Source organism: Phocoena sinus, chromosome 3 (genome assembly GCF_008692025.1).
Source record: "Phocoena sinus isolate mPhoSin1 chromosome 3, mPhoSin1.pri, whole genome shotgun sequence".
NCBI lineage: Eukaryota > Metazoa > Chordata > Mammalia > Artiodactyla > Phocoenidae > Phocoena > Phocoena sinus.
In genome coordinates, this window is record NC_045765.1 from 3,899,421 (window position 1) to 3,921,624 (window position 22,204).

Consider the following 22,204-nt stretch of genomic DNA (forward strand, 5'->3'; position numbering starts at 1 on the left):
AGCCAGGGTTCCAGGAAGGGTTTCCCAATGGCCAGGATGAGAGGCAAGGCTGTTGGGAGTGGGCGGCTGCTTGGGAATCCCAAAGTCCTCACTGGTTGGTGAAATGGTAGCCTGACCTCTTTTTCCTAGGAAATAACGAACAAGAAAACCACAAGATCCCAACATTGCTGGTGACTAGGGAACAACTGTCATCCTGCCAGAGGTCTAGGGGCCTGGGTGGGAAGAATTCTTCCAGACCCGGTGGTGAGGCAGGCATTGTGAGCTCTATTTACAGATGGAGAGGCACAGGGCATGAGTCCAGGGGTATTTTCTGCCCCATCCGATGGCCCCCAAATGTGGGTGTGTGCACCCCTTTCTCAGGGTTCACAGATTGATGCTGGGTCCTACACAGATAATCGTTTTCACCTTTTGTCTGTTTGTTTGTTTTGGCCACACCATGAAGCTTGTGGGCTCTTAGCTCCCAGAGCAGGGATTGAACCCGTGCCCTCAGCAGTGAAATCTCGGAGTCTTAACCACTGGACTGCCAGGGAATTCCCAGTCATTTCCACCTTAATAGCTCTATATTTATATCAGTGTGTGTTAGAAGGAAAATGATAGCCATGGCCAGGACATGGAATCTGCTGTGTCTTGAAGATGCTCAGAGCACGGTGGGCTCCATGTGAACGCGGATACCACCACGAAGCATTCTCTCTCTCTGCACAGCTGACACTTGTCTTTATGCCAGCGTCTCCTCCATTGGTTGGGAAGTCCCTCTAGGGCAGGAATTTGTTTGCCAAACCCAGAGCCTGGTTCAGGCAAGGGAGGACAATTAAAGTTTGTTGAATGACTTAATGACTGTCGAGAGCATATTGTTCTGCAAAAGGGAAACTGGGGCCCTTGGCACCCTAGCAGTTATTCGTGGTGCCCAATTCGTGCGTGGGCCGGTGCCTAAGCAGGGGGAGGGTCTGAAGCAGAAGAGGCTCTACAAAGTATCTGTTCTCCAGGCTCTGGCAGGCCTCATTTACTCTTTGTCATATCTTGCTTTATTGGATGTGATGTCTTTTGCGGACATCTATGTCTTGTCTTCCTAACTAGTTACTAAGCTTCTTTTGGAGATGCTTGGCATAGTCTCTTGCTCATAGTTAATTAACCCAAGCAACCCCTCTGACTTTCTCGAAATGACTAGAGAAATGGGGCCCTGCATCCCCACCACTCCAGGTCTTTTCTTCAGGGAAAGCCAGACACCTCTTTCTGTGTCACTTAACCTCATCCAAGGAGCCTGGGCTGTGCCCTGCACCAAATGTACATGAAGAATATATGGTCTATTTCTTCTTTTGGCCACGAGTTTTAGCAACAGCCGGCACAAATGGATGCTATGCTCTCGCCAGGAGCAGGCTGGGTTCCTGGGGCAGCTGTTGTCAATGTGGAAGATTTCATCTGCCTCACAAGCTCTGGGAGGCCTGCCTACATGTTCTGTGATGTGGTCTCCACGTGGCTGATGGCTGAGCACCCAGAAATGCAATCAGTTGCATTGAGGAAGTCCTGAAGGTGGAGAAAATTAACAGGAGCACCTGGACTTCGTGTATTGGAGTGTATTAGTTTCCTCTGGCTGCTATAACAAATGTCCACAAAGTCCGTGCTTTAAAACAACACAAATTAATTCTCTTACAGTTCTGGAGGTCAGAAGTCTGAAGTGGAGCTAAAATCAAGGTGTTGGCAGGATTACATTCTAGGGTTCTAGGAGGGAACCTGTCCCTTGCCTTTTCCAGCTTCTAGAGGCTTCTCACATTCCTTGCCTTTAAGTTTCATCACTCCATCCTCTCTTTCCATCGTTATGTCTCTGACTCGACCCTCCCACCCTTTTTCATTTATTAGGACCCTTGTGATGACATTGGGCCAGTACAGATAATCTAGGTTAATCTCCCCATCTGACGATGTTTAATTTAATCCCCTCTGCAAAGTCCCTTTTGCCATGGAAGTTTCTACATTCACAGACTCCAGGGATTAAGATGTGGACATCTTTGGGGGGCCATTAATCTGTCTACCGCCAGGGGAAACAAAAGCAGAAGTACCCGCGCCAAGACAGAAGGAACTCTACATGTGGCGAGAGAAGCCTTGTAAAAACATAAATTGGAGCTCATCGCTTTTCTGCTCACAGCCCTCCCATGCTACACACTGCTCTCAGGAGAAAGACCAAAGTCCTCCTGGTGGCCTGCGAGGTCTTATAGACACCCCTCTGACCTCCTCAGCTCCTGCCGGCCCTCCCCTTTGCTGTGTCTGCTCTGCTCTCCGTCCATCGCTAAGCCTTTTCCGGCCTCTGAGTTTGCTCTTCCCGCCTTGACCCATCTGTCCTTGGTGTCTCATCTCAGATCTCAGCTCAAATGTCATCTGCTCAGAGAGGCCCACCTCTCCACCTTAACCAGAGTACCCTCTCTCCCCACCCCCCATACGGCCGCTGGTCACTCTCCAGCTCTTGTTCTGTCTTCATTGCATGTGCGGTATCTGAAATGATTTGCTTTATTTATTCATTTCTTGCTGGTCTCCCCAGATAAGAGTGTAACGTCCCGGGAGACCACCAACAGGGTCGACCTTGCCCACTCTTACGCTCCCAGCTCTGAGCACCCTGTTCAGGCACTTTGTAGGTGTCTAGCATGGGTCACTGTATGCCCGCCAAGACTGGCCAGAGCAGAGCAGGCAGGGCGGAGGGGGGAGGGCAGCTCTGCCCGCCTGGACAGCCTGGAGAAGGCGGGAAAACGAGGCGGGAAAAACCAGCAAACAAGCCCTGCGGGTGGGTAGGGTGGGGAGCGCTGGCGAGCCCTGACGCTAGGAAATCAGGCTGGGGCGATGAGGCCCGTCATCGGGTGCAGGCGGTCTCCTGGGAGGGGTCCCCTCAAATTCTCCGGCAGAATTTAGACATTGATTCCCGCCTTCCTGCCCTACTGGTCAGTGCATGCCTGGGGAGAGGGGCTGAAGCAACGGACTTAGGAGGTCGGGGGTCTCTACGCTGGGGGCCTCTGCCCCCGGGGGGATCCCTAGGGCTCCTGAAGGGCACCCTTGGTGGGGGGGGACTCAGGTCCCGCCACCCGACCCCATTACACGCTGGGCGCGCCCAGCAGAGCGCGCAGGGCTGGGCGGGGCCGTGGCCCGCTGGGCGGAGGGGGGGGGTGGACAGAGGCGGGGGCGCCCCCCACCCCCTTTCTCGCTTCCCGCCACTGCGGCGGCCAATCACCAGGCAGGCGCCCGCCCCCGGCGCGGCCTCCTGTGGCCCCGCAACTCCCAAACGCCAAGTTTTCGCGGGAAAAAATCAGAGCAGCTGGCAGCGCAGCGGGCAGTGGTGGCCGTCCGGGCGCTCGGGATCGCACGCACGTTCGCGCGGGGTCCCAGCCACACACGCGGTTCCTTTGCCATCCTCAGAAGGGCCGGCGCAAAATAAGGCGAGTGAATCGTGAGCAGTCAGGCGGATTGGGGTGCCAGCCCGGGCCAGGGCGCGGGTGGGCGGGGGGGTGGGGGGCGGGCAGGACTCGGCGCACCCAGCGCCTTGACTTTGCAAAACTTTCCGGGACTCTCGGCCAGCACGGGCGCACGCGTCCCCCGCGCCAGGGCTGCCCTACACGCGGTCTCGGGCTCTGCCCCCAGCCCTGCCGGCCCTTAGGAGTCGCCCCTGGCAGCCCGGGCTCGGGCAGGGGCGAGCGGAACATCCCTGGCGCCCCGCGGGGGTCGTGCCGGCTGGGTGGGGGAGGGCCCGGCGAGCCGCGGGGGAGGATGTCAGGCTCCGCGCCTGCGCGCGGGGTGCCCCGCGATTCAATTGTCGCGCCCGAGCCCGATTTCGCGCGCCCTTAGGTCCCCGGGCGCGTCTGGGCCAATGGGGAGCGAGCAGGGCGGGGCGGCCGGCCGCGGAAGAGCCAATGATCGAGGCGGCTCAAGTGAAGGGGGCGGGACTTGGCGCGCGGGCCCCTCGGCAGGTCCTGGCGGTGGGGGTGGGCGTGGGCTCGCCGGCTTGGCCCGCGCGGGCGGGCGGCAGAACAAGAGGGGCTCCGGGGCCGTGCGTCGGGGTCCGGGAGACGCAGGCTGGAGCTCGGGACAGCCGTGGGGCTGAGGTGAGTAGCGCTGCGCGCGCGGGGGCGACCGGGACGGGGCGGCCGGTTGCCATGGCCACCACGGGGCGGGTGTGTCGCGCACGCGCGCGGGGGCGGCGGCGGGGGGCCACGAGCACCGGGGGTCCCGAGCTCCCGGGTCTCTGGTGGGCTCCTTCCCCTTCGGTCACACTTAGTTGAGTTCCCTGGGACTTCTGAAGTTCCAACCCGAGCCGGACTTTTGGGTTCCTCTTGCGTCAGTATTCATCCAGGGAATGAATGAATGGATGAATGAACAAACTCGGCCCCTGACCGTTTGGCTGTGTCCCCTTTCCTCCTCTGGACGCTGGTGTGTTTTTTCTTCCTCTGTGAAAGGCAGGGTGGGTTGACTGAGTGGTCCAGGATGCTTTTTCCTCTCCGCCAATTTCCTCTCCCTCCTCAGTCCTCCACCGGTGCTACTCACTAATGCTTTAACTCCTTAATTCACTCAGCCAGGCCCTGGGCCAGCCGTGGCAGTCTAGGGGGATTACGGGGCTGGGAGGGCGTTCCAGGAGTTGCCCGCTGTCCACAGTCTGGACATTAATAGCAAGGGTGACCTGAGTATGGCACAGCCCGGTGGTGGTGGTGACGGCAGAACTGACCGAGGGGTCCTGCTCTCTTGTCCTCCTAGCACCAGCAGGCACCATGTGGATCCAGGTTCGCACCATGGATGGGAAGGTGGCCCACACTGTGGACTCCTTGTCCAGGCTGACTAAAGTGGAAGAGCTGAGGAAGAAGATCCAGGAGCTGTTCCATGTGGAGCCAGGCCTGCAGAGGCTTTTCTACCGGGGCAAGCAGGTAAACCCGCCCTGCAGGCTGCCCGCCTGCCCGCCCGGCACCTTTGTTCTTGCCTCAATCCAGGCACCGCACACACACTCTTCCCCTGTCGTCCGGTCCGCTTCTCCACAGAAACCTCCAGTGTCTGAGCGAGGAACAAAGGCTCTCGACTCCTAGACCGACACATCAGGCACTCGAATCTGTTGCGTCTGGGGGCTTTTAAACTCCCAGCCCACCACTCCCCCGCCGCCTTTTTTTTTTTGACCCTCCCCTCAAAATAATTTCTAGAAAAAATAAGTTGGAGGTGGCCGATGGAGGGCTGATGAATTTCGAGGAAAAGCCTAGAATCAATACTGAGACGCTAGGACGGAAGGGACCAGGATTTTCTTTGAAACACGCACGCTGATGGCCCACGGTCTGCACCTATTTAGCTTCCGACCCCCACGGGGTTTTCTAGAAATTTGGATCAGCTTATTCAGGGTCGGAGATGGCGCTTGCTAATCAGGAATTTCCGCCACTTCTGGGCCTCCTCTCTGGCGGCAGCGGGGCCGCCCCTGATCAGGGGTTTGTGCTTTCTGCGGGCTCAGCTGGCCCTGCTCCTAGGTTTCCTTTCTTCGAGATTCCCCCACCCCACCCCCAGCCCCTGTAGCAATTGAAAATGGCCACCCTTGGTTTGTGGGCTGCCCACTTTGGGGACATTTTCTCTAGTGGCGCCCCTGAGGGTGTCCATTCTTGTTGGTGCGTGGGCAGGGGGGACGGCAGGCCAGGCTGTGAGTAGGATTTCCCTGAGTGGGAGATGGTCTGACAGAAAGTGTTGTTCCCATCTGCTGGGGCCACCCTGGAGTTGGGTGGCCTGTAGGGACCTCGGCATAGACAGCGCATGGGATTAAAAGTGTTCAGTCGGGCTCTATGACTTTGTTTTTGTCGCGTTTTGAACTGGGTGCTGCCGCCATCTGGTGTCTAGATTGAAAAATAAATGTTCCCCGCCTGGCCAGGATTTTTTGAGGGCTGGGAGGATCCTGCCTGCCTCCTGAAAATGAGACCTGATGATTAATTTCTTGGGCTTGAGGCACCCTCCGAGACCTTTAACCTCCTTCCTGTGCGAGATACGAGGACTTGAATGTCTTAAGCATCTGAGTTAACGCTCCCCGCCTTGGGGAGGGAAAGCCGAGCTGGCGAACGAACTGGGGGATTTGACTGCGGTCACGTGCCTGGCGCGGGTGGAGAAAAGGCAGGGCCGCGAGTGGAGCTCCCCTGAGATGCTGTTTCTCTCCCCTGTCCTCCAGCGGGGGCTCATCTTTGCAGCATCCAAACTGATTTTGATTTGCCTCTCAGTCTTTGTGTTCAGCAGAAGGTCCTTCCACCGAGTTTCTGAAGACCGCCTGCGGGCACCGGCTAAACAGTTCGTGGCATCATCCAAAGGCGGGTTGGATCGAGTTCCCTTAAGTTCAAGGCAGTGAATATTTCTGGGTGCCTGCTGTGGGCTGGGCACCGTGCATTTTAATCTTTACATTCAAAGACATGCAGAAAAGTTCAAAGAGCCGTGAACACCTAAACACCTACCCGTGGCTCTTAGCACTGACATTTCCCACGTTTGCTTTATCACTGCAGCTGTCTCCCTTGCCTCTATCCGTCCACCAATCCGTCTTATTTTGGGGGATGCATTGCAGAGAAAGTTCCAGGCACTGGTTCACGTCACCCCCTAAACCCTTCAGCATTGCCTGTCCTTAACTAGAGTACAATGTTTGTTTGTGGTTCTTGTTTCTTTAGATGTAATTTGCATATAGTGAGAGACACGTCTTAAGTGGACTTTTTGGAGTTTTGACAAATGTCTACACCCATGTAACCAGACCGCTGCCTCCCTGCATCAGGAACATAATAGGTGATCCACACGAAGGCTTACGAAAGCCTCCGTAACGTCTGTGTGAGTTAAAAAGTGTGATGATAAGCATCGGGCCTCTAATCATCAGGATATCTGCGCTGAGAGACAGCTCTGAACCCTGCCTTTCTCCTCGTAGCACAGCTTTTGAAGTTCTCAGAAGGTTCCACGTTCCCACGGGACCTCTAACTGCCACTCGCTCCCTTCCCTGCGCTCACTCTGCGTTCAGCCCGCTCAGCGGGCCGATGCGTAGCCGGTTCTGTCTTCCGGGTAAGGAGGCCAGGCCTCAGCCGTGATGCAATTTCCCCAAGGTTGCGCGACCAGGAAGTGGCCCAGCCTCACCGGAGGTGTGGACAGTGCCAGGAGGGTGGGGAACAAAGGCACGCAGCAATAGCACCTTGAAGCAAGTCAGGTCTACAAACAGACTGGGCTAATCACGATAGGAAGCAGTGCAATTTCCAGCGGGTGCAAGAGAGCTGTTGTTTTTACGGAATGTTCTAGAGAGTGTTCGAGATCCTTTCCCTTCTTTTGTTTTTCCTTTATAAAGGAACGGCATCTCAGTCCAAGGTCTGCAGTGAGGTCGAGGGAGCCAATAATGCAGAACAAGAGTTGAGTCTTTCTCCAGGATATGGGAGGGTTTCGTGGCGGCTTGCTTAGGCTGAATAGGTTGGCGGTTATGTCACTTGATTGACGGAAATGCAGGGAGCCGAATGGGGGAAGGGACGCCAGGCGCCGGCCCAGGCTGGGCGAAGGCGAGAGGCATCTGGCGCCTCTTTTTTTTTTGGCTGCCCGGAAAAATAGCAGTAGCTGTCGTTTGTGGCGCCTTTAACGCAGTCAGGTACAATGGTTGCGCTTAATCTTCCCAAGTGCCCTGGCCAAGTGTCTCTGGCCAGGGTCAGTCTCTGTGCTTTCCCATCAGGTGGGGCTAATTGCGGACCCACCGCATGTGCACGGTGAGAATTCAGTGAGGTCATGGATGCAGGGATGTGCAGGGAGGGGGCTGGTGTTTGAGCTTCGCGCCTGGTTCACGGTAAAGGAGCAATAAATCATTTGGTGCAGGGCCTTCCCCTGGGCACTGCTGACATCAGGGCCAGATTATCCTCCGTGGGGGGCCGTCCTGGGCGCTGTGGGGTGTGGAGCAGCCTCCCTGGTCTAACCCACTTGATGCCAGGAGCCCTCCCCCAGTCATAAAGATCACAGAGTCCCCAGATGTTGCCAAGTGCTCCCTGGGGGCAAAATTGTCCCCAGTTGAGAACTGATGATTTAGTAGGTAATTTACTTAGGAAAGCAGTCTGAAAGATCAGGTGAAATGGCATCCTAGGAATGGCCTTTGGAGGGTCACTCATGTCACAGTGCCTCACCAGATGTCCCTGCTGGATTGGCTTTTCCTGAATGTCAGCCCGTTTTCCCAAAGGACAGGGTTAGGCGGCAAATAAGACAGTCTCCTCCTGGAGACCTGTCCTTCCGGCTGGGCTGCATGAGGGAGGGTCCCTCCCTCCCCACCCCCAGAGCTCCTGGCTGGAGACATGCCCTCTAGGTCAGGGATTAGCAAACCCTTTCTGTTAAGGACCCAGTGGTAACTGTTTGTGGGCTGTGCAATCTGTCCGCTCACCTCTGCCATGGAAAGTCCTGAACTGAACACCGAGCACAAATGAATGGGTGTGTCCTGATTCAGGTCGTAGTAGAACTTTATTTACAAAACAGGGACAGCTGGAACTGTCCCGCTGGCCAGGGTGTGGCAGTTACTTGCAAGCTTCCTCCTGGGGTGGTAGATCCAGGTTGTACCTCAGGAGCAGGCAGCCGTGGGATGTGCCGGACCGCGTCTTTCTCCAGGGCATGGGTGCTCACACTGTTTGGACTGAGGACCCCTTTCCACCCGCCAAAGCGATAGAGCACCCCAAAGAGTGTTGTGGATGTTCACCATGTCTTGTCGTTTCTTATCCTATTAGAAATTGGAAGCTGAGAAAACACGAGGGCACGTTCCCTTAGGCACAGGCTCTGGTACCCCTGCGGGATCACGAGGCCGAAGATGGCCAGTGACATCACGATGTCACCACGCGATAGATAGCCTAGGCCTTGCAGACCCCTGAAATGCTGCTCCAGGGCATAGCCTCGGCTGTGGCCCGGCGGGGTCAGAGAGCAGAGTTCACTTGTCAGGACCTACCCATGGATGGGCTGGGACGTGAAGAGAGGGTCGTGCCTCTGTGTCGTGTCCCCCTACCCCGCCCTGGTGGGAAATGTGCCCCTGTGCCACGGCCGGGATCCTGCTTCGTACCTATTCTTCCCTCCCCTCCCTGTCCATCCATCAGTCTGTCTGGCCTGAACCCCAGGTTGCTGCGGAGGCCTGGAGGCCTAGATGGGAAGGCGTGGGCTGGGGCCATAGCCCCAGGAGGGGAGGCCGCGTGGTGTCTCACGTGCTTTCTCTCCCAGCCCGGCCATCGGGCGTTACAGACCCCCCTGCCCTCCTCTGGCCGGAGGTCCGTCTTGGCCTGGAGCTCACGCGCCCTCCTAGGGGGCCTGCGGTCTGGTTTACACCCTCCACTGCTCTTGATGGCCGCCTCTAAGCCTGCAGGAGAACCACCCCTTGCCAAGCCCAGGGGTGTTTATAGCCTGTGCTCTTTACCTCTGGGCAGCACTCAGCGCCTGAAAAGTATCCCCACAAAATGCCCCGAGGGGGCAGAAAGTGAGCCGGAAGTGTCACTGTGGTGAGCTTCGAATCCAGGCTTCGGAGAGGAAGCTGTGTTGTAAAGCGGTCTCTGTGTTTTATTTCACTTTGTGCCATGCGTGTGCCCAGAATTCCCAATGTCCGGGAAGCTTCCCGATTAAAAAAGAGAGGGATGTGATCTAAATGCCCTGGGCGGCTTTGCCTTTACACCTGAATCTGCGGAGCAGGGTCACCTGCCCCAAACCATGTGTATATGTTTTACTACAGGCAGTTTAAGGGATTTTCACCGGGAATTTTGGTTATGCGGGATTTTAACTGCACGTTTAATTTTAACGTGAGAACCTGCAACCTCAGGTACTGCTCGCCTGCCATTCACTCTGCGCAGCTTTTATTAATGCCTGTAGCCTCAGTTGGAGTTTTAGGGTCTTAGAAGGAACCTAGACTTGGGCACATTTGGTCCCTTTGCCTGGGGCCAGCCCTCCCCCGCCACGCTTCCTGACGGGCTGTGCACAGCTTCGGGCCAGCAGCGTTGGGGAGAGGGACACCTGACACACACCCTCTCACCATGGCAAGCGGTCGTGCGAGCGCCTTCCTCCCAACTGTGGGGCCCTTCTGGAATGTTCCAGAGGGGGTCCCAGGAAGCAGTCAGACCAGCCCGTGCATTCCGTCCTGTAGGCAGAGCCCTGGGCCAGCCTGCCCCAGCGCGTGGCCCCTTCCGTACCCAGCCCACCCTGCTTGTGCCTCTGTCCAATGTGCACTGGGAGGGGGGAGTGTGTGTGTGTGCGGGTGTGTGGGTGTGAGTGCCTCTTGTCTCTCGGGCTCTCAGACCCGTCACAGACGTGTGGGGCTGGTATCATGGGTAGAAAATGCCGGGAGAGAGGAGACCAGTGGGTATGCAACCCGGCTCCTCCACTGCTCCCTCCGCGGCCCCGGTCCTGACCACCCCTGCTCCCTGCTGCTCCCTGCACACCCCCCGCTGCCATTCTGGTGCATTCCGCTTCCCCCCTTAGCTCTGCTGCCCCATCTCCCGCTTGACCTCCGTCCCAGTGCTCCTTGCAAAACAGAAGCCCGGCCCCGGCTCTCCCCCCCGCCCCCCCCCACCCCCCGTGCTTCCGTTTATTTCCCATCCTCTGAAACCATCCTCCCTCCCTTGACGTGTGTGGCAGACGCATCTACTTTCCTGTGTTTAACTGTCACACGCAGCTGTGTAACATGCCTTGGTAGGAACCAGTCACAGTTTTGCTTGCAAACGATGCTGCCGTGAGCATAGTGGGCGCTGGGCTACCTGTCCCTCCGGTGCGCACCTAAGGGCCTCTAGCTCAGTGGTTCTCACCCGGGGCCGTGCGGCCCCGCTGGGAACACTGGGTGGTGTCTGGGGACGTCTGTGGTTGTCACGACTGGGAAGCTGCTCCTGGCATCGAGTGGATGGGGCCAGGGAGGCTGCTCCACACCCCACGGTGCACAGGACAGCCCCGCACAGAGAATGACCGGCCCCGAATGTCCGCAGTGCTGAGGGGTGTCTCCCTAGCTGTGGAGGCACTGGGCACCGGGTGCCTGCATCCTGTCATCGTTTTTAATGACGTTTGGCTTACTCTCTGCTGGTTTCCTTATGATAGTGGTGCTGGAGACACTTGTCTTTCTCCATCTATTTTTATTTTTTCCATCTACTTTTTTTTTTTTTTTTAGAAATTAACAAACTTTATATTTTTAGAGCAGTTTTAGGTTCACAGCAGAATTAAGAGGAAGGTAGAGATTGCCCATATACCCCCTGCCCTGCCCCCCACCACCACTGTGCACAGCTGTCTCCCACCAGATGGTGCAGTTGGTACAACTGATAAACCTATGTTGACGTCTTAACATCACCCAGAGTCCATAGATTACGTTTGGGTTCACTCTTGGCGTTGTACACTCTATGGGTTTGGACAAACGTGTAATGATGTGTATCCACCGTTATGGTGTCATACAGAATAGTGTCACTGCCCTAAAAAGCCTCTGTGTTCCGCCTGTTCGTCCCTCCCTCCCTCCCTCCCTCCCTTTACCTCCTGGCCGCCACTGATCCTTTTAATGTCTCCATAGTCGTGCCTCTTCCAGAACGTCTTATCGTTGGCATCATACAGTCTGTAGCCTTTTCAGATTCTTCTTTAAAAAAAAAAAAAAATCTTCAGTGGGGTATAATTTGCATACCATACAATGTACCCATTTAAAGGGTGCGATTCACTGGTTTTCAGTGTATTCACGGAGACTTGAACCATCACCACTGTCGATTTGGGGACGTCTTCATCACCTCCAAGGGAAGCCCTGCGCCGTTTCTTGATCACTCCCTTACCCCCCTCCCCAGCCCGTGGCCACCGTGAATCCAGTTTCTGTTTGATTCCTCTAGGGACGTCCTATCCGTGGATTCTGGCAGTATGTGTCCTTCTGTGTCTGGCTTCTGTCACTGAGCCTCGTGTTCTCAGGGTCCATCCACAGTGTAGCAAGTGTCAGTGCTTCACCCCTTTTTAGGGGGGATGGCCACCCTGTGTTGATCCATTCACCCATCAGTGGACCCTGGGTTGCTCCACCCTTGGGCTTCTGTGCGTCATGCTGCTGTGACCACACGTGTCATCTCTCCCCGCTGTCACGGCTGTCCTGGGTCGGCCCCGTATGGGAGGGCTGGCGCTCTCTCACTCCCTGGCCCCCTCTGCCATCTGGGCCGTGGTGGGCACATTGGAGGCTCTTGCTGGGCTCCGGGTGAACAGGTAGCGTGGGCCCGGATGTCCAGGGTGGGCTTTGGAGGGACCCTGGTGGCCCCTGCAGCTGCAGGCGAGTGTTGGTGTGTTCAGATGTGCCTTTCTCCAGAAGCGGGGTCAATCAGCCATCTGATTCTCAGGTTTGCAATGAATAAGATGAATAAGGATTAACAACTACTGCAGCGAGTGCCCTGGAACTTGTCTTCCCTGTGACCCCAGGTGCTGTTTGCATATCAATGGCCATCAGCCCTTTGAACCACCAGCTTTGGGTTGAAAAGTGGGAAGGAGGGAAAGCCGATCTTTTGTGTGTTCTTCCTTCCTTTAGGGCACCGCTTCTGAACCAGGTTGTTCTGCCTGGGGGCACTGGGTGATGTCTGAGGCCATCAGTTGGTTGTCACGACCGGGGTGGGGGGTGCTCCCAGCATCCAGGGGGTGCTGCTCAACCTTCACCCCCTGCGGTGTCCATGATGGCCCCCCCCCCAACAGAGTGATCGCAGGAGGTCAGCAGAGCCTGCCTTAGGGTCTTCTGGAGGCTGAGGGTCACCGTTGGGTGTTGGCGGAGTGCCCTGGGGCAGCTTCTAATAAAAGCCCCAGTGCAAAGCCTTTTGTGCCCTAGGGCTGCCCTAGAGATGCAGTTCAGAAGACAAACTCCTTCACACACCTGATGAGTCACGCCTGGTGCAGATTGTAGAGCCCCGCCGGCTCCCAGGCTCCCCATCAGCCAGTGACTAGTGTGGGTGGAATTCATTAGCACAAAGGAGTTAATAGAGAGGCGGCCTGAGTGGATGAGGTTTGAACTAGAGCCTTATAAGGCACCTGATGGATGTCACGGGGCACCCACCCTTTGGTTCATGCAGGCCAGCTTCCCTCCCTCGCCCTCCCCGGCACTGTGGACATCAGGGCAGGTCATTCTCTGTGGGGGCCGTCCTGGGGATCCTTAGCGCGCCCAAACCTATCATGACAACCAAAAATGTCCCTAAGGCATCGCCCAGCGTCCCCTGGGGGCAGGATCACCCTCGATTGAGAGCCAGGGGTACAGGTGATGTGTGTTTACTGTAACAGAAGTTCCAAAGCACATAAAGTATTAACACCTCCCCTGATACCCGATGCGTAGCCACGGCACAGCGGGGTTAGGCTGTGTGCTCCCGGGGAACGTTCCCCGAGTGGCAGCAGCCGTCCTCACTTGAGAGGGCCTGGGGACCCTGAGGAAGTGGTCACTGGGCACCCCGGGGCCTGAGCAGGTTTCACTTGCCGTTGGTCTGTTCCAGGGCGGGGCCACCGCGAGGGCTGGTGCGGTCCTTCGCCCGTGGTGAGCTCTCTGTGTCTGCTGACCTAGTCCCGTGTCCCTGCAGATGGAGGACGGCCACACGCTGTTTGACTATGACGTCCGCCTGAACGATACCATCCAGCTGCTGGTCCGGCAGAGCCTCATGCTGCCTGCCCCCAGCGGCGGTGGCACCGGCGGTGGCAGCAAGGAGAGGGACTCTGAGCTCTCCGACACGGACTCTGGCTGCTGCCTGGCCCAGAGCGAGTCTGACAAGTCCTCCAACAGCGGCGAGGCCGCGGCCGAGCCGGAAGGGAAGGCCGACGAGGATGAGTGGGATGAGACGGAGCTGGGCCTCTACAAGGTGGGGCTCCCGCGGAGGCCGGGGTCGGTGTGCTCCGCCCGGTTGGTGCCTGTACCCCTGGAGCGCCCCCCAGCCCTCCATCCCCGAGGCTGGGCACCCCCGTCCTGTCGGGACCATCTCCCCAGGGTTCCTTGGCGTAAACATAGGTACTCAGGGATTCCTTCCTAACCCCTAAAGTAGAATCCCGTGTCCGGGCCTGTGGGTGTCTTCCCCGTGGTCCTCGCAGGGGCCGTCAAAGTCCTGATCTGCTGCCATCCGCCCCCTAAGATCATGACATTTCACGGAAGGATCTGGATTCCCAGCTTCTACGGAAAAATGGGCAGTTCTGGCCTCCCTGGGCCACGCGGCAGGGGTGTTCTGACCCCAGGGACACTGGGCGGTGCCTGGGGACATCTGTGCTTGTCATGACCGGGGGTCACCTGGCATCGAGTGGGTGGGGCCGGGGATGCTGCTCCGACCCCCCCAGGGCCCGGGACCGCCTCCCTCTGGAGAACGACCCAGGCCCCGTGTCCTCAGTGCCACAGTAGAAGCATCCGGGCCCAGGAACCAAAGCAGGCTCGTGGCGGTTTTGCTCGTAAGGCATCCCTTCCCTGGGCCGAGTGAGAGCTCTCTGCCCCCGCAGGCTGGCGAGTACGTGGACGCGAGGGACACGAACATGGGCGCGTGGTTTGAGGCCAAGGTCATCAGGGTGACGAGGAAGGTGCCGGCCCAGGACGAGCCCTGCAGCTCCACCTCCAGCCCAAAGCTGGAAGACGACATCGTCTATCATGTGAAATATGACGAGTGAGTATCCGTGGGGTGGGCGGGCCTGGGACGGCGGCTCCATGGATGTGGGACCTGGAGTTTGGAACTGCCTTGGGGGTGATGATCGGGATTTGAGATCCCACCCTCGTGCTCCCAAACCACACAGAGGCCCCCCCCACCCTGAGGACCAGCGTCGTGGGGACCTCGTCGGAGAACCCTGTCCAGTCGTCCCCTCAGGGTGGCAGTCTCCCTGTTTCCTGTGCCATCTTCTTCATACCACATAGCACTGTGTGAAACCATCTTAGGTGTCCTCTCTCTCCCTCGCCGGAATACACAGTACTTATGGAGCACTCACTGTGTGCCAGGCCCTGCGATAGGCATGGGGGATTCCTGTCTGTGAACACAGAGTGTGTCTGAGTGGGCTCTGGCGGCTGTAACAACATACCATACCACAGGCTGAGCGGCTTCAACCTTAGCCGTTTATTTTATTTTATTTTTTCATTTTTTGCGGTACGCGGGCCTCTCACTGTTGTGGCCTCTCCCGTTGCGGAGCACAGGCTCCGGACGCACAGGCCCAGCCGCTCCGCGGCATGTGGGATCTTCCCGGACCGGGGCATGAACCCGTGTCCCCTGCATCGGCAGGCGGACTCTCAACCACTGCGCCACCAGGGAAGCCCAGACGTTTATTTTCTCACGGTTCTGGAGGCTGAGAGTCCCAAGATCAGTGTGCAGTCAGGGTTAGTTTCCAGTGAGGGCTCTCTTCCTGGCTTGTAGACGGCTGTCTTCTCACTGCATCCTCACATGGCCTTTGTGTGCATGGAGAGAGAGAGAGAGCAAGCGAGTGAGCCAGCGAGCTCTGGTGTCTTTTCCTCCTCTGATAAGGACACCAATCCCCTTAGATTAGGGCCCTGCCTTTTTGACCTCATTTAACTTTGATGACACCCCCTAAAGGCCCTGTCTCCAAATACAGTCACATTGAGTGTTAGGGCTTCAGTGTATGGATTTGGGGGATACAGTTCAGTACCTAACAGAGGGCAAGCGTGCCTGCCTACAGGGAGCTCACATTCTGTGGTTCTCTGCTGGGTCCCTACTGTCTACATCGGTTTCTGGCACATCCTAAGCTTAGCTCTAAGAATTACGGGAGTAATTGGATGAGTGAATCGCAGTTTTTGCAACATTCCCATCCTCTTGGTCAGGGGTTGCAAACTCGTTCTCAGACCAGATCTGGCCCACAGCCTGTTTTTGTAAATAAAGCTTTATCGAAACACACCAATACCCATTCGTTTACACCTTGTCTGTGACTGCTCTCGTGGTAATAGCAGCCAAGTTGAATGTTCACAACAGACGCCTTCTGATGACAAAGCCGAAAATATTGACTATCTGGTCCTTCACAGGAAAAACTGGGCAGCCCTTGTACTTGGTGGTTTGTTAGGAAAAATAATGAGTACCAGGCTATAGAGCTAGTCTCAATAGATTTGGGGTTGTCCCCCTCACAGCTGAGGCTTAACTTTGTTGCTAATAGAATATGCTACTTTTAGCTCAATTATTTTATGCCTTTTTTGAGGCGGCTGGAATATTCCTGCATATCCAGAATAATGACTTCTTATCATTTTCTAATCTCTAGTATGTTGCATTTACATAAACGAAATAATGTATATCCCTTTACAAAAATCACTTTCAACACATGTATGTGGAAGAAGCTAAGTTCTTCCCTCCTCGCATTTCCTGCTGTCTTAGTTTCCTATGGCTGCTGTAACAAAGTACCACTAGCATTGCTCCGACAGTTTATTCTCTCACAGTCCTGGAGGCCAGAAGTCCAAAACTAAGGTGGCGACAGGGCTGTGAATCTTCTGGAACCTGAAGGGGAGAATCCTTGCTGCCTCTTCCAGCTTCTGGTGGGACCAGCAGTCCTTGGCTTGTGGCCACATCCCACCAGCCTCCGCCTCCTCTTCCTGTGTTGTTCTCCTCTGTCTGCGTCTCATCCTCTCTTCTTGTAAGGACATCAGTCACTAGGTTTAGGGCCACTCTATTATGACATCATCTGAACTCATATCTGCAACGACCCTATTTCCAAATTAGGTCCCACTCCAAGGTGCCAGGGGTTGGAATCACAATATAGGTTTTTAGAGGATGTAGTTCAACCCACAGCACCTTCTGTAATTGGAACGTGTCACTATAGCTATGTGTTTTTGTTTCTTTTGTTTTCGTTTGTTTGTTTGCGGTACGCGGGCCTCTCACTGTTGTGGCCTCTCCCGTTGCGGAGCACAGGCTCCGGACGCGCAGGCTCAGCGGCCATGGCTCACGGGCCCAGCCGCTCCGCGGCATGTGGGATCTTCCCGGACCGGGGCATGAACCCGCGTCCCCTGCTTCGGCAGGCAGACTCTCAACCACTGCGCCACCAGGGAAGCCCTAGCTGTGTGTTTTTGACACCAGCAAATGAGATCATGGGGAGGGGGCTTTCCAGGCTGCTGTGATGAGCACAACCCAAACCCGTACAGCAGGCGGCCCTCTCCGCCTGGCTTCTCTCTCTCGTCAAGGGGGTGAGGTCCCCTGGCACCTGGGGTCTGAGCGTGGGGCTTTCCCCCCCTCCCCCAGCTACCCGGAGAACGGAGTGGTGCAGATGAACTCACGGAACGTCCGGGCTCGCGCCCGACACATCATCAAATGGCAGGACCTGGAGGTGGGCCAGATGGTCATGGTCAACTACAACCCTGACAACCCCAAGGATCGTGGCTTCTGGTACGATGCGGAGATCCTGCGGAAACGTGAGACCCGGACGGTGCGGGAGCTGCACGCCAACGTCAGGATCGGGTGAGTCAGTGCCTGCCGGCCTCTGCCTGGCCTCTGCCTGGTCTCTGCCTGGTCTCTGCCTCCTCTCTGGGTCTCCATGCCCCACCTGCTCACCCCAACCTAGGGAACTGTCTCTGGGCCCCAGGCAGAGATTTCAAGCTTCCTTGTTCTCTTTTGTCTGTCGTTTTGAATTTGGCAAACAGGTGAAAAGTCTAAAAGGGGCAAAATCCAGAAAGTACCGAAGGCCACACAGTTAAATATTCTCCCTTCTCTTCTGTCCCCTGGTCACCTGGTTCTCCTCTTTCTGGAGACATGATGGTTCCCGGCGTCTTCCAGGGCTACTCTGTGCACAAACAGGCCTGAACGTACACCGAACTACACACACCCACATGGAGGTGCCCTTCACATCAGGGATCAGCAGGCTGCTGGCCACAGGCCAGGGCCGGCCCCGCCCCTGATGGGCAAATAAAGTTTTATTGGCACCAGGCCACGCCCATCTGTTCACTGAATCACTGGCTGCTCAGTGTTAGGAGGACACCAAGAGGACAGCTGGGTAACTGTGAAACAAACCGTGTGGCCCACAGAGCCGAAAATATTTACCATCTGGCCCTTTGCAGAAAATGTTTGCCGAGCCCTGTTCTTCCTTGCCTCTGTGTGTGTAGAAAACTTACCATCTTACCCATTTTTAAGTGCACAGCTTGGTGGCATTAAGTACATTCACATTGTTGGGCAACCATCCCCACCATCCATCTCCAGAACTTTCTCATCTTCCCAAACTGAAACTCTGTCCCCAGGAAACACTGACTCCCCAGCCCCTGGCCCCCACCATCTGCTTCCCGTCTCTATGGATGTGATGACTCTAGGCACCTCCTATGAGTGGGACCACATAGGATTTGTCCTTTTGTGTCTGGCTTTTTTCACCGAGTATAATGTTCTCAAGGTTCGTCCATGTTTCATGATGAACGTCTTTTTTGGTGGCTGAGTAATACTCCATTGTATGTATTGTTTATAGACATGATTATCGGGGCAACAGTGTCCTGAGCATAGGCACAGCAAGTGCAAAGGCCCTGGGGCAGGACCATTCCTGGTGCATTTGTGGCCTTGCGAGGAGGCCAGTGGGCTGGAGTGGAGGGATAGAGGGAGGAAGGAAGCATTCAAGGTATGGCCGGGAGTGGTGCAGAACTGGTGTGTATTCTCTGTTGCTGGCAGCCATCAGAGCTGAAAGCACTGGAGCCACAGGCTTCGACCTATGATTAGGAATCATCACTCGGGCAGCCGAGCCGGGAATGGACTGTAGGGGGCAGCATAGCCGCAGGGAGACCAGGGAGGAGACCGATGGGGGCGTTGAGGGGCAAGGGCCCAGGGCTCAGCCGTGGTACGGTGATGTGATTGTTAAAAATAACCTGCTTTTTGTTAGGTTTCTTTTTTATGTTTTCTTGTTTTCCATTTCTTTGATTTCTGCTCTCTTTTTTTATTTTTTTTTTTTTGCTCTCTTTTTTTAAAAAATATTTTTATTTATGTAGTTAGTTAGTTAGTTATGGCTGCAGCATGTGGGATCTTAGCTTCCCGACCAGGGATCGAACCCATGCCCCCTGCAGTGCAAGTCGGAGTCCTAACCACTGGACTGGACCGGACCGCCAGGGAATTCCCTGGTCTCATCTTTGTAATTTTTTTTTTTTTTGAGGTAGCAACTTAGATTATTGTAGGTCTGATATAAGCATTTATTTATTTATTTTTAAACATTTATTTATTTATTTTGGCTGCACTGGGTCTTAGTTGTGGCATGCGGGATCGTTCAGTTGTGGCGTGCGGAATTCTTAGTTGCGGCGTGTGGACTCTTAGTTGTGGCATGCATGCGGGATCTAGTTCCCTGACCAGGGATCGAACCTGTGTCCCCTGCAGTGGAAGCCAGAGTCTTAACTACTGGACCAGTAGGGAAGTCCCACATGGCATACATTGTTGACCCTTGGAACAACTCGGGGGTTACAGATGCTGAGCCCTGTGCAGTTAATAAGAATCTGAGCATTAACTTACAGTCTGCCTTCCATCTCTGCGGTTCCATTGTATCCATGGTTCCGCATCTGAGGATTCAACCGACTGGGGATTGTGTGGTACTGCCATATTTACTATTGAAAAAAATCCGCCTATAACTGGATTCGTGCAGTTTCAATTCATGTTGGTCAAGGGTCAGTTGTATTTAGACCATTTACATTTAAGGTAATTATTAGTATGTTAGGGCTTGAGCCTGCCATTTTGTTATTTGTTTTCTATTTGTTTTCTCTGTTTCTTTTTCCTGTTGCTCTTTTTCTGTCCTTCCTGTGGGTTATGTAAGCATTTTTTAGGATTCTGTCTTGATTTATTGATGGCCTTTTGGAGTGTATTGATTTATACGGTTTTCTCAGTGGTTTCTCTGGATTTTATCATATAAACGTGTGACATACTGGTATCTCTTTTCCCACTTTGAGGGAAGTGTGGAAATCTTCCTTCCATTCACATTCCTTTATAGTCACTGTCTTGAGCATCAGATGGTGTTATGGTTTTTATTTCAATCATCATATATGATTTAGAAAACCCGTAAGGAGCATAATTTATTTATTTTTATTTTTTTGTTTTTTTGTTTTTCTTTTTGCGGTACGCGGGCCTCTCACTGTTGCGGCCTCTCCCGTTGCGGAGCACAGGCTCCGGACGCACAGGCTCAGCGGCCATGGCTCACAGGCCCAGCTGCTCCGCGGCATGTGGGATCCTCCTGGACCGGGGCACGAACCCGTGTCCCCTGCATCAGCAGGCGGACTCCCAGCCACTGCGCCACCAGGGAAGCCCCGCATAATTTATTGTATGGACCCATATTTCTGCTCTTTCTATTCTTTCTTCCTTCTTTTTCCTCCAAGATGCTTTCCTTTTTAATTTCCTATTTGAAGAACTTCCTTCGTTATTCTATAAAGGTGTGTTGGCTAGCAATGAATTCTTTTAATTTTCCTTCATCTGAGATTATGACCACCACCATTACATTGAAGTAACTCCCAAGCATCGACTCATTGTATCTGTTAATATTTTCAAGTATATTTCTTCAAAATGACTCTTTAAAAGGGACATAGTTTTAATGCTATTATTACAACATAAAAATTAATTTCTTAACATATAGCCAGTCATTGTTGAGTCTTCCAATCAGCTCACTCTTTTTAAATTATTTGTTTAAGACCTAAGTAATGTCCACAGATTTCAGTTAGGTTGGCAGATCTCTCTCTCTTTTTTAAAGAAAAATTTATTTATTTTATTTTGGCTGCGTTGGGTCTTCACTGCTGCGCGCGGGCTTTTCTCTGGTCGCGGCGAGCACGGGCTTCTCACCGTGGTGGCCTCTCTTGTTGCAGAGCACGGGCTCTAGGCACGCGGGCCTCAGTAGTTGTGGCTCGTGGGCTCTAGAGTGCAAGCTCAATAGTTGTGGTGCACGGGCTTAGTTGCTCTGTGGCATGTGGGATCCTCCAGGACCAGGACTCAAACCCGTGTCCCCTGCATTGGCACGCAGACTAATTTATTTGTTGGGGAAGCCTGGTTGTTTGTCCCACAGAATCTGCACAGTCTGGATTTCCCACTGGCTTTCCTCTGTTCCTCTGTCCCTTTGTTTCCTGTGAACTGGTGGGTAGATCTGGACCTTCCCATCTAGCTTCACAGCCACGAGCCACACGTGCTGCCTAGCCCTTGAAATGTGGCCAGGACACATTAAGATGCGTCGTGAGTGTAAAATACACAATGGATTTCAAAGATTTAGCGCTGAAAAAGAATGCAAACTAGCTTGTTAATAATTCCTTAATGTTCATTACATGTTGAAATGATATTTTGTATACATTGGGTTACATAAAACATCCTCAAATTGATTCCATCTGCTTTTACTTTTTGAATGTGGTTCTCAGACAGTGTGAAATTGTACACCTGACTTGCATTTGCTTTCCCTAGATGGTTGCCGATGATGTAGGTGGTGGGATGATCTGATGGAGGTGGTGAGATGATCCCTGGGGTCGTTTTAACTTAGAGGAGTTTTTGTATTTTGATCAGACCTTACTTTATTGCTTTTGCCTGTTGGGCCTTGTTAAATGGGCCTTGTCTACCCGCAAGTTAGAAATGATTCTCTCAAATGCATCGCGTGATGAAACTCTGGTTTGTCTGTTGTTTTCACCTTGTTCCTGATTTGGTAGGACTTGAATTTGCAAGGGGAGTAGCTAATCGAGTTCACAGTGCCCTGCAAAAGCCTCTTCTCTGATGCAATTAGAGACGGAGCTGTTCACAGGCTCTGAGAACTGTGTTGACGTGGCGAAGTCTTCTCGGGCGCTTGGGCAGGGCTGGCCCCGTGGGATGTCCTAACGGCCTGTCTCTTGCAGGGACGATTCTCTCAACGACTGTCGGATCATCTTTGTGGACGAGGTTTTCAAGATTGAGCGCCCTGGCGAGGGGAACCCCATGGTGGAAAACCCGACAAGAAGTGAGTTCCGATCCCGCCCCTCTGCGGTGGGCGGGCAGGGCGCCTGGTGTGGTGGGGTCCTGCCCGAGATGACACCATCCTCCCGTGTCCAGGGAAGAGCGGGCCCTCCTGCAAGCACTGCAAGGACGATGAGCGGAAGCCGTGCCGCATGTGCGCCTGCCACCTGTGCGGGGGCAAGCAGGACCCCGACAAGCAGCTACTGTGCGACGAGTGCGACATGGCCTTCCACACGTACTGCCTGTGCCCGCCGCTCAGCAGCATCCCCACCGAGGAGGAGTGGTTAGTGCCCGGAGGCTGCCGGTGACCCTGCGATGACAGTGGGGGCGGGTGCGAGGCCTGGGCCCTGGCTCCCTGCAGGGAGGAGGCAAGGCGGGCAGGAACGCGGTGGGTGTCCCCGGCGCTGGAGGGGACGGTTGTGACGCTGGGC

At 54.8% G+C, this 22,204-nt stretch overlaps 1 protein-coding gene across 11 annotated transcripts in view; it reads left to right on the forward strand.

Moving 5' to 3' along the window:
- Window positions 1-3,264: 3,264 nt before the first annotated feature.
- The window catches only part of UHRF1 (ubiquitin like with PHD and ring finger domains 1), a 33,349-nt gene continuing 14,409 nt past the window's right edge, over window positions 3,265-22,204 (forward strand). For 3 of the 11 annotated variants that reach the window (XR_004349348.1, XM_032628188.1, XM_032628192.1), the window contains exons 1-7: window positions 3,280-3,413; window positions 4,723-4,889; window positions 13,494-13,769; window positions 14,392-14,552; window positions 17,109-17,324; window positions 21,677-21,777; window positions 21,870-22,056. Coding sequence is in view for 9 of the 11 variants with exons in the window: in XM_032628188.1 (XP_032484079.1) it covers window positions 4,737-4,889; window positions 13,494-13,769; window positions 14,392-14,552; window positions 17,109-17,324; window positions 21,677-21,777; window positions 21,870-22,056 (1,094 nt within the window). In the remaining 2 variants the exon portion in view is untranslated. Of the gene's footprint in view, window positions 3,414-3,539; window positions 4,077-4,162; window positions 4,402-4,722; window positions 4,890-6,994; window positions 7,018-7,192; window positions 7,356-7,461; window positions 7,586-13,493; window positions 13,770-14,391; window positions 14,553-17,108; window positions 17,325-21,676; window positions 21,778-21,869; window positions 22,057-22,204 lie in introns of those variants that run through there. The other 8 variants (XM_032628189.1, XM_032628193.1, XR_004349349.1 and 5 more) reach the window with 8 other exon arrangements.